The 12,569-nt window shown below is 38.3% G+C and overlaps 1 protein-coding gene across 1 annotated transcript in view; it reads left to right on the top strand.

Moving 5' to 3' along the window:
• tmeff1a (transmembrane protein with EGF-like and two follistatin-like domains 1a) overlaps positions 1–12,569 on the top strand; it is a 115,676-nt gene that overhangs the window by 82,104 nt on the left and 21,003 nt on the right. Inside the window, exons 5-6 of the mRNA XM_084732123.1 lie at positions 4,487–4,583; positions 5,235–5,383. Of these exons, the coding sequence (XP_084588249.1) occupies positions 4,487–4,583; positions 5,235–5,383 (246 nt within the window). The remainder of the gene's footprint in view (positions 1–4,486; positions 4,584–5,234; positions 5,384–12,569) is intronic.

Here is a 12,569-nt window from a genome sequence, read left to right on the forward strand (position 1 = left end):
GGCTGTGAACTTTACAAACCAAGTCTAAATCACCACAAACTACAAAACTAGAAACACAGTGATGTGCTGTCAGTCACCTCATCCATCCAGGCACACCTGCAGAGTGCACAGAGCAGGTGACGCTTGCTGTTTTTGTCATCGACAGGCTCAGACTGTCATTGTCAGTGTCTGCATTGCACATTATGAAAAGAGTGAGAGACCTTGTTTTAAAGAGCAAGGTACATTTTGTTTAACCAGAAACAGCTGTTAAATTCCATCTTGCCCAACTCACAAGAATCCTTTTGCATCATTTTCAGTTTCATTCAAACTTGATAGAAACTAAATAAAACTAAAGTCTCACGTCTCAGTTTGTATTTCCTCTGTCAGCCACAATCATCAACTCTGGTTTGGTCCAAATTAATCCTTAAATCACAGTGCAGGTGATGCTGGACAGCAGCTGCAGCCCTGGGCGATAACTGAACTATAATTCAATGCACGCTTTTAATTTCTCTGACTGTGCGAAAATCTGACATTTACACGTCTCAGATGATGAAGAAGGGCATTAAAACACAAGTTTAACAGGTTAAACAGACTCATGTGGGCTCATACAGAAATTCAATGTGGTAGATGCACCGTAAAGAAAAAGGATGAATGGAACCTAAGTATAGGATCAAATCTGATTGGACTAAAGAAACTTTTAATTGGGGACACCCCTAAAAAAGCAAGTACTTGAATGATAAATTTAATTCTTCATTTAAGCCACATGCTAAAACCATGTCAGGAACAAGACAAAAATAGGTTCTTTTGTTTTATTGACTCATTATCCAATAGATTTGAAAACCCATTCAACAATTATCCAATGACAATTGAACACCTGTTCCAGGTTGATTATTATGCTGCTTGCCTCATGTCTTGGTTCACTCAGTCTGATGAAGACAGTAGTGTTAAAATGTTAGTGTGTTTGTACAATTAAAGGCTGTGAATTAATCAGTGTGTTCCAGTCCCTTCTGGTCCCTGACAGTTTGATGTCCTCAAGCTGAGAAACACCTGATTCAACTGCATGTTTTTGCTGGAAGATGCACAGAGAGCCCTGTTTCTACGAGATATTTACTGTTCAAACTGATAAACTTTTTTGGAAATATACTTCTGTGTTTATCTACCTTTTACACAACATCCTAATTTTTTGAATCTGGATTGTACTTTTTTTTTTTTTAACACTAATACTTTACTTTGACTCAATTTGAGTAAAAGTGTGACTGGGCAGATTGTGTGATATTTTTATTTTACTGAGTATTTCCTCCATTTGTGGTTGTTTGAGGTATTTTTCTTGTATTTACCTTCGGAGCACATATTATGACTGCTGTCTGATCTACTGAGCAAACTATGATTTGAGGTGTGAACACAGGATTGTAATGACTTCAGGTGAAAGTTTAATTTTTGCAGGATGGTCTTCACTTCCTGTCGCTTGCTGTGGATTCATTTCCTTCCTCTTGGAGCTTTTCCTCTGTCACATTACAGAATGACACCGGATGAATCATGAAAACGGCTCCCTTGATGAAAGGCAGCCATGAATAATCCCTGCGGCTCTTTGATATTTGATGTTCCGGTTGTTACCGCCTCGCCTGCTCTGAACTCGCTGTCTGCTGGAAAATGGACGCTGTCATGCGAGATGGCATTAAACGCATCCCCTGTAATGATAATAATAATAATAATAATATCATAAGATGATAATGTGTGGCTCTGTTTCCATTTGGCCGATAAGCTTCAGGAGTCTCTTCACACACACACACACACACTCAGCTGTGTCTGATAGGAAAGTGTGTGAGCCGTGTCGTGGGTTGATGGTGGAGACGGTGTCATCAGCGTTAACGGCACGACGGCGCTCGGCGGAACAGAAACTGATGTGAGCTGGAGGTTGTTTTGGAAATGAAATCAAGTCGCTGTTCTGGAAAGGAGTGCAAAAATAATAATAATAAAATCTGATTATGTTGTTCAAGGATGAAAATATGAATATAGAAAGTTCCACAGTCAGTAAAGCAGAAACAGTTCAGCCAAGACACCAAGGTTAAATTAAAAAGAGTTTTTTTAAACGTGAAGTGGAGAAAAGATGAGCCAGAGGCAACGAGCAGAGTTTCACTGGTGAATAATGAACATAGTCCCTCTTCATGTCTTCATTTTGATTCTGTGACTGCAGTTTGTTTCGGTTTTCAATTTTTTATGAGTGTCAGTGTGTAAATATAAATCCAAACTTGTTTTCCTCAAATGTCTTCAATATCCCCAATTAAAGATACGATACGATACGATACGATACGATACGATACGATACGATACCGGCTGGTCTGTGTAGCACATGTAACAGGTGGGCTGTGTAGCTAACATTAGCAGTTGGTCTGTGTAGCTAACATCAGTGGATGGTCTCTGTAGCTTAAGTAGGCAGTTCGTCAGTGTAGCTATCAGTTGGTCAGTGTAGCTAACATAATGGATGGGCTGTGTAGCTAATGTTAGCAGTTGATCTGTGTAGCTAATGTTGGCATTAGGTCTGTGTAGCTAACGTTAGCAGATATATTAGCTAATATTAATGAACTGATCTGTGTAGCTGTTAGTTGGTCTGCGTAGCAAATGTAACTAGTTGGGCTGTGGAGCTAACATTAGCATTTGGTCTTCGTAGGTAATCTTATCATTGGTCTTTGTGGTTAACATTAGCGATTTGTATGTGTAACTAAATTAAGTAGTTGGCCTGTGTAGCAAATGTTAATGGTTGGTCTTTGTAAGTAACATTAGCATTTGGTCAGTATAGCTAAAGTTAATGGTTGGTCTGTGTTGCTAACGTTAGCAGTTGATCTGTGTAGCTAACATTAGCATTTGGTCTATGTAGCTAAAGTTAGCAGTTGGTCTGTGTAGCTAACATAAGCAGTTGATCCGTGTAGCTAACATTAGCATTTGGTCTGTGTAACTAATGTTAACATTTGGTCTTAGATGTTTCTTTAAATTAGATGTTGAGAGAATTTTGCGAAATCTCCATCCAGTGAAATCATTTAGTTCAAGGGATAATGAATTGGCAACTGTCAGATTGACTTATTTTACTGAGACCTGCACACTGCACATGCTAGTATATTGATCTTCATCTTAATGTTTTTTAAATTGTAATCCTGCTTTTTTTTTGTATCCTAGTTACATAATCCTGCAACATGTAATCAGTTACTCCTTGAGACTGAGTAGGTTATACACTGAAATTGAATTTGCACCTTTGAGCAGCTCAGTTCAAAAGATTACACACAATAAATAGTTCACAAAAATGTGTCTGTCAGGTAGCTTTAACTCCCAGAGCTGGCAAAAGGCCATCAAGTTCATTTTAGAAACAATGGCAGCAGAGATGGATCACTGCAGAGAAGTTAGTTTTGGCACTACAAAGAAGACTACCTCACTAGTAACCACAGGGGTTTGATTATAGAAAGTTCCACAGTCGGTAAAGCAGAAAGGTTAAATTAAAGAGATTTTAAATGTTAGAGGAGAAAAGATGAGCCAGAGGCAACGAGCAGACTTTCTCAGGTGAATAATGAACAAGGTCTCTGTCAGTGTCTTCACTTTGATTCAGTGTCTGCTGAATTTGTTTCTGCTCCAGTGTCAATGTCTGTTTCCAATTATGAATCTAAACACCTTTTCAACTAATTTCTTTAATTTCCCCAATTATATATTCAATGTGATATGGGGCTGTCATCAGATTTTCACTTCATGCTTACAGTAATGTGATTAAAACATTTCATGATACTCAAAGTACACCTCAAATATTTTTTTTTGTCAAGATGGCTTCTGCCATTTTAGGTCTTTATTTTCCACTTATTTTCCACAAATATTTTTAATATCACCAATTTACAATATGATACGGTACGATACGATACGGTACGATACAATATGGTATGATACGATACGATACGATACGATACAGTACGATACGATACGATACGATACAGTAGGCTCGGTTGGGATGGTTACTTTAAAAATGTATTCTGTCACAATTACTAATTAACTGTTTTAAAGTGTAGTGAAGAACCTAATCCAAGTATCACAATATTAAAGTAATGTAACTTGATTACTTTGTGTTACTTTTCAATTACCTCTAATTTTAGCAGTTGTTCTGTGTAGGTAATGTTAGCCATTGGTCTATGAAGCTATCAGTTCGTCTGTGTAGCTAATGTACCAGGTGTGCTGTGTAGCTAACATTAGCAGTTGGCCTTCATAGTTAATGTTAGTATTTGGTCTGTGTAGCTATTGGTTGGTCTTTGTAGCTAATGTTAGCTGTTGGTCTGTGTAGCTGATGTTAGCTGTTGGTCTGTGTAGCTAATGTTAGCTGTTGGTCTGTGTAGCTAATGTTAGCAGTGGTTCTGTGTAGCTAACATTAGCTGTTGGTCTGTGTAGCTGACGTTATCAGTTCATCCGTGTAGCTAACGTTAGCTGTTATACAGCAATAATTAAACAATTTGTCTTTGTCTTTGTTGATTTCTCACAGATGATGAAGGTTCAGCATCCGACGTCGGGAAGAAGTTCACCAAGTGCAGCACGTGTAAATATGGAGCCGAGTGTGATGAAGACTTAGAGGACGTCTGGTGAGTGTTTGACCTGCGGGGGTGGAGTGTAACTAAATGTCTTAATCCCAATCTTTTTTTTTTTTTATCTAATCTTATCTTCATAATCAAAATGACACGTTAAATGCTTTTTGCTGCTCTGCTACACTTGTTGATTGATCTGTTTTAGAAAGATTTATTTGCACAAGATAAAGTCAGACTTACAAATACAGCAGACAGTAAAGTGCAGGGAGAGGAAAAATGACTTATTAAAAACAAAATGTCAAACAAAGGTTAAAGTCATCTTAACCAAATGAGAATTAGATTTTCAGAAGTTCCCCATGCTTTGCTGAAAATGGACCTCTGATGGTGAGATGTTTGGAAAGATGAAGATTATTTCACTGTTTGTAAGAAGAAATCTGTGAATTAATTTTAAAATATTAATCCCACTCTGGATCTCCTATCTCCTCCGTGTCTGAAAAAGTTCTTTGGAATATATTAAATCTATCTCTTCGAGTGCAGACAGTCAGTCTGTGGTAAATTAATGAGCTGTGTCTTCATTTAGAAGTCTCTAAATGTGCTTCAGCTAATGATTCAGTGCTGATGAGAGCTGCTGTGACAGAAACATGTTCGGGCTCCAGACTGCAGACAGAACAGTGAGAAACGGTCCTGACACACCGCTCCTCTCCTCAGGTGCATATGTAACATCGACTGCAGCGGTCACAATGAAAACCCGGTGTGCGCAACCGACGGCAACTCCTACAACAACCCCTGTCTGGTCCGAGAGGCGTCGTGCATGAAGCAGGAGCAGATCGACGTCAAACACCTGGGCAGGTGCCCCGGTAAGAAACACATTGTATTTTTTTTCTTTAAACTTTACTTTACTGTGTTTTTCAGTTAAACACAGGAGCAGACTGCACACATGTACAGTTCATACAGCTGGTCACACCCTTTGATGCACAAGTTATCCAGAGGCCCTCTGGTGCACAACACGGGTCTAAAATGATCCAAATCCATGTGATTTCATGCAATTGTGAGTGCTTCTTTGGTATATCTTTTGAAATAATTTAATTTCATCATTTAATATCCAAAATATTCATTAAATATATTATCTTTCATTCATACAAGCATTATTTTCATTTTTACTTCCTTACTTTATGACAGAATGTTCATTTCTTTGCTCTTTTCTCCACCGGGCACATAGGGGGTGTGATCATAAATAAGAAAACAAAAGGTTGAAAGCTAATATAGCATGTCAGAATTAAATCTCCCAACACACCTGTCATAACAGTGCATAGCGCCACTCAGCAAGGCGTACCAATTAATGTCACTCTTGCAAGTCACTGTTAAATTCAGCTCTATGTGCAGCATACAATAAACTTAAATATTAAATAATCACAGGATCCTGCACTTAATGTAGTGGAGATACTCCCTGATAATATGGCAGAGAAGCATTTGATGTCTTTATTGAGAACTCTGCTCAGTTTCCTGGTTGAAGCCGCAGCCTGAGTACAGGGTGAAAAAAGTCTTTATCATAGAAAAAATCACAGCGAGATTACAGTTTAATTCAGACAGGTTGGTTGAAATATGGTCACCTTTAATACTTTTTAATACTCTTTTTTTGTTTGTTTGTTTGTTTGTTTTAATTACAGGTACATTTTTTTAAAATTCAGCTTTTACTCTTGGAAAGCAAAAGTAAAAGTATGTTTAGTGAATACCACAGTTGTTGTATTCCTAAGTCCAAGGTGCTACAGGCTTCTGCACCATGAAGGTTATTACTTCCACTGCAGAGGAATAATTTCATAAAAAAAAAAGAAAAAGAAAAAGAAAATAACCACAAGTAATAAACTTTTTTTAAATGAGCTATTTTGATTTTAGATATTTTACATGGTCTGTTTCACATATTTTCCACCACACATTTTGGCTGTCGACATTTTCATCTGCTACTACTCGTGATACCAGTAAACAGTCTGTATATACCAGCAGGGTTTCTGCAGCGTTCACCAACTTACATTAAAGGCTTTCTAAGTACCTTTTCATTTCACAGAAAATGCAGTTACATACTTTTTCAAATATCTGTACTTGTTTCTGTTCAAATTTGTATTTTATTTTCCTGGCTCAAAATGAGGCTGAGGTGGCACCATCCTGATACTGTGCCGTCACATTTTTATTTTTATTTTTATGTATAAGCAACATATTTTAGAGGTTCTAATAATTACCATGGTAGAAAATCACTGGCTGCAACACTGTGGAAGTTTATTGTAACCCCATAAAATAGTCTGGATCAGTGTCTCTCAAACCTTTTACACCGTGAACCACCTCAGAAAATATTGAGCTCTCCAAGTACCACCACCTTTGTTTTGCTCCATTTGGTGCCAGCAGGTGCTGTGGAGTTGCCACTAGCCACTGGCGCTGCCTAAGTAGCCACAAGCAGTCGTGCTCCTCTTCATTTTTGACACAGTTGCTCAAAATAGTCTCCTCCTGATCTGCACCTCTCTTTGTAAGAGTTTGCAGTGGAGCTACAATTGAAAATGGAAAAACTATCTTGCCATCACAGTTTAGCTTGTTTGCTAATTATGGATGATGTTCACACTACCTGCATGATCTCGACTAAGTAGCAGGCTGGTATTGAAATAAAAATGTCTGGAAATACAGGAAAGAAATATTGAGTTATTTTGATAGTATTATGTGAATATGTATATGTATATTGCTCTGTGTACCACTGGAGACAGCCTGCGTACCACCAGTGGTACTCGTACCACAGTCTGAGAACCTAGCTAATGATAGGCTAACATGCATCCACACACATCCATTCCAAAGTCTTTTGTTTTTGCTCAGTGGTAAGGTGATTAAAAAAACACACCATCCTCCAAACTTTTTATACCCAGATTATTTTCTCACTGCAGCTCCATGCAGCCTGCACCACTTCAACAAGTGGAGAAATCCAGACACTGAGAGACCCGCTGTGACTACAGAACAGTCACTTTTTGGAGAGGAGGTTCAGCCGACTGTCAATTGACGCTTTCATTATCTCAATTTCGGAAGGTGAAACTGTGAGATATTCTTTGAGACAGTCGACTCGAACCACCGCAGGAGTGAGTTTTCATGTCTCGGTGAGCGACAGCAGAAAGCGAAGCGTGTTGTATCTGTCAGAGTGTGGAGGTGCAGCGGTGAATCAGGATGCTGCTGATTCACCACTCTGTCAACCTTCTCCCAGTAAAATATTTTTCACGTCGGGTAGACCCCAGGTAGGGCTGTGTGTTGGGCCGCTGCATGAATGTGAGACAGAGGAGAACACAGCATGCATGCAAATGACGTGAGATTAAGAACACAGAGGCTTCTCAACATCAGGATATTTAGAGGAAATATACAAAATTTAAGACAGGTGCATTGTAAGTTACTCCATAAGCCTGCAGCATTAAACCTAAAAGCAGTGTTTCCAAGTTTTGAAACTGACCTGAGGAACATGAGGTGTAATCCAGTCCTGGGAGCAGTTTCTCTAAGATCCTGTCCTGAAGTCTGCAAACTTTTCTATAAAGATTAAAATGATGGGTACTGTAGGTTTGACCAGCAATGAATCTAAGAGCAGAGTGATATCTTATACATCCAGGGGCTCAAGTTAACAGCTGCATGTCTATATATTACCATACCATAATCCAAAACAGGGATTAATACAGATTCAACTATTCTGTCACTACTATTCATGGAGAAGCAGGTTCTATTTCTGTAAAGGAAGCCAATGAATTTATCATCAACCCAGATGCCCAGATATTTATAGCGTGCCACTCTTTTGACAGCTGTACTGAGTAAATGATAGTATTAATCGATCTTCTTAGCTCTTGTGAATAGCATATATTTTGTTTCATCTGCATTTAACATGAGTTTGAGAGAAGAAAATTAAAAGGGAGTTGCAGACTGCCAATAGCTGACTGTATGAGGTCAGTCCAACTATATAAAATGGTGTCATCAGCATATAAATGAATAGTAAATAAAACTGTAGATTTCTGTCACTGTGGAACCATCAGTAAGCTTTATGGCAGGAGAATTTAACTACATTTGTGCAAAGGTCAGAATTTTTCGATGCAAACACTGTGGAGGCTGGACTGAATGAATGAATGAATGATTATGCCTAGTTAAATTATTATTAAGATTTTCACTTTCTAACTAACCAGAAAATGCTTTCAGAGGCAGTTCACTGAGGAGAGATAGTTCAAATCTGTAATTCCAAAAATGCATTGCAGAATGAGCAGGACATATTATTTAACTTTAACTGGTTTCATGCAGAAACACCTCTAGTTACAAATGCCTCTGAACCTCCAGTTGGCCTTTTATGCTGCACACAAGGTGAGTCTGTGAACAGCAGAGCTCAGTGAAAGGAGTTGGTTACCTGGCTGAGATGTTTTGCACAACCTGCTGCCTGCAGCTCTTCATCACTGTGACTGCTAATGATGCTTCTGTTACTGCCTGCAATATGTCAAACTGATCTGCTGTGAAAAAAATCTCAAAAAAGATCAATGTCTTGTTTTGTAGTGGTGTTTTTTCCACCCCAAAATAAAAATTCAATCATTTTCTACTCACCCTTGTGCTGGCTGAAGGTGAGATTTAGTTTTTTAGTCCACAAAACACTGCTGCCAAAAAACAGCACATAAAATGCCTCCATCTAAAGTGAAGATTCAGGCTAAAAACATGAAAATGACGTCTTTCAAGTCAGCTTGGCATGATGGGGCTTTACGAGACTTGGATTGCACCAGGTGAACAGTATGAACAGAATTTTTTTTTAACATTTGAAAACTGGTCACCATTCATTTGTATTGTTTGGGAGATTCTGCAACACAGTTTTCCTGTGAAACCACAGCTGTGGTTTGTGGACTAAGAAAACGGCTCTTCCTGTCCTTCAGTCAGCATAAGGGTGAGTAGATAATGACTGCATTTTTATTTTGGGGTGAACTCTCCCTTTAAGGCAACCTCACTGAATAAAACCTCTTCTTCTGCCGTGTTAAATGCTTTTAATGTGAAACTGCAGCACTGGTTTCTGTGAGCTGTGACTTAATGCTGCATTTTTTGGGGGGGATTTCGCCAGTTTGTAACGTGCAAATTTCTAAATGTTGCTATGATCTCATCAGTGGCCGTTCTGTGGGCCGCATGGGAAGCTTTCATGGGCCGCCAGTTAGGGTCACATCCAATACTTAACAGTCTGTGTTTGGTGCTCTAGTGAATATTTAGGGCAGCAGGATTTTGTACGTGGGCCTCAGTCCAAACATACTACAGTGTGTGTGTTCGTGGTGATGAAAGAATATGTCAGTCAGTGCAACAGCGTGTCTCATTGGTGTGTTTTTAATATAATCAGTGGAGCTCTGCGGCACAGAGAGGAAGATATACACACACAGCACTTGTCAGTAGATATGTTCTCTGCTGGTTCGACTTCACATGAGATTTGTTGACTGAAAATATAAAATATCACCAGGTTTATAAAGTGTCGGTGTCTGACCTCCAACATGGTGGCCGGTGTGTCTCTACACCGACAGTCTGTTCAGCTCCCAGCCGTCACGCTGTTTACTGACGTGCATGAGCGACCGGGCGGAGGTTTTAGAGCTCCACGTGCGGCTTCGTGGCGGCAGAAAGCGCTGCGTGAAGCTCTGACGCCAACATATTGGTCAGCCGCACGGTGAGGAGTGTTGTATGGACAGAAAATCTGGTTTTTGGTGAGCAGGGACCTTTTGTACAGCGAGTTATGTGATCATGAGGACTTGGATGTGTTACAGGCTGAAAGATGAGGCATTCAGTGAAACATAAAAGCTTTTTTTCTACCTTTCTTTTCAGTTTTTAGCTTTTTTTCAGGTGGTTCCCATTATCTCACCTAGTTTTCTCTTCATCTTGTCTGAGTGTTCTGTGGCCACAAACTGAACCTATAGAAACCTTGACATGTTTGCACTGCAGCTTGATGAAGCTGTGATCCTGTTACTGAGAGCAAATGATGATATTCTGTGAACACTTTGATTCCTGTGGATTTAGTTTGCAGCGCTGACCTCTCAAAGTGTCGACCTTCGACCCCGGCTGGAGCGTGTGTGTGTGTGTGTGTATGAGAGCAGGTATCAGCTTCTTTCAGTTTGTGTGAGGATGGATAAATCTGCCCACTGATGCCTCTATCGCTGTTTTATTGAACCCAAATTGGAAAATCCCATCTTCCAGGCCTGTTGAGCTTCAGAAAATGGCCGCCATAACCTCTGTGAGTTATGAAAGAGGCCCATTCCTCACCAATAAACTGCCCCGTAAATAAAAAAGCATTTTATAGACCCTGAGATACTCTGAGAGGTTCTCCAGTTCAGACTCAAACACTCGCTGATCCTCAGATGAAAGAAGAGAAACTGTTTCTCTGATTCAGTTGATTAAAATTAAGTTTTACACTACAATGGCCAGAACTTCACATCCACTAGAGCAACTGTAGGCCGTCATTCTGACCTTTGAATTCCAAACTCTATCATCTCCCATGATAAATACCCACTCAAGAGATTTAATGCCTTTATTCTGTCAGGACGTCTTTTAAAAAATGAAAGAAAAATGACCAAAAACCAAAATGCATATTTTCAAAAGTTTATGCATTTATGCATCAATACACATACCATCACAGATAGTGAAGGACAGTAATAACCATCAGTGATGTCATTCAAATTTTAGACTAATTGAAAATTACTCAGAAAGAGAAACAATTAAATTTATTTTATAAGATTGTAAAACATTTTATTATAAGATTTTAATGAATTTCCTCCTACAACAATCACATAAAAGGCTGAGCTAAAATATAAAACCATATGAAAGTGTTTAACATAATATAATATGCTTAATAAGCGAGCAGCAAATAAATCCCAGAATATCTTGAATCATCCTGAAGAGGTTCATTTAATGACCAATAATGACCCACTCACTGTACATTACCTCTCTTATTACACAGCTACTTATTATAAAAATCAATATTTTGACACAAAATATTCATTTTTAAATGTTTTTATGGTTTTAAAAATCTTTTTATTGCTCCTCCAGAGTCTATAATCCAAAGTGCATCTGTAGCAAGGGTCTGATTTTCATGACATTGTCTGCTATACAGAAATAACAGACTTTAGCCTGCTGTAATTAACCAAACTGATCAGTTTCAATTATTTAACTAAGCCCCATAAAACATTCTAACATTTCCAGCCGACGTCGGTGGGTTTTGTTTGGCCTGACACTTCCACACTTTGATGCAGCCGTGGCTTTTGCTTCTGCTCCTATCTTTGTAATTTTCATCTTTTCTTTTTAAATTGTGCAAAAATTAAAACAAGAAAAGTTGGAAACATTTATAGTCAGTAAAGTACATAAAAAATCAGTGAATTATAGGTGCTGAGACAAAAAGTGTTACAACCGTTCTTGTTTTCTCGATTTCATGTTCCACAAATTCTTCAATTATTCTACTGATTACTGATTCTTACTTTTTATTATTATTATTATTATTATTATTATTTTTGAATGTCAATAAATTAATGGACCTCAAGAGAGTTTGCAAAGTTTCTCTGACAGAGAAGCTGCTAATCAACAAAGATGCATCTCCAACCGCGTAAAAAAAGCATAAATTTCTGCGCAGTCAGTAAGACGGTGTATTACTGTCCAAAGTAGGTAAAATGATCACGTTCCTTCCATTTTGTGTAATTTATATTAAGAGTAATATTTTAGATGAATAAAACAGAAGGAAGGAAAAGTCAGGCACCACCAGCATGTATTTTCTAATCCAACAAAGTTACTGCACTCATGAATTTAAAAACTGTCAAAAATACAGTCGTGGTCATTCTTGTATCTAAAGTTCTGTAAGATCTTAAGATCCAGTTTTTACTCTCAACTTTTGCTTCTTCTCTCCGTTGTACTCTGTTTACATGTCATATAATTTCTGTCTTATTTGTTTTCCTCCTGCTATATTTCCTTTGTTCTTTTCTTCTCTTTTCTTTGTGCTTTCTTTTTTTACTTACTTATATGTCCGTATTTTCTTTATAATTATTCCTT

Source organism: Lutjanus erythropterus, chromosome 12 (genome assembly GCF_056507025.1).
Source record: "Lutjanus erythropterus isolate fLutEry1 chromosome 12, fLutEry1.hap2, whole genome shotgun sequence".
Taxonomy (NCBI): domain Eukaryota; kingdom Metazoa; phylum Chordata; class Actinopteri; order Lutjaniformes; family Lutjanidae; genus Lutjanus; species Lutjanus erythropterus.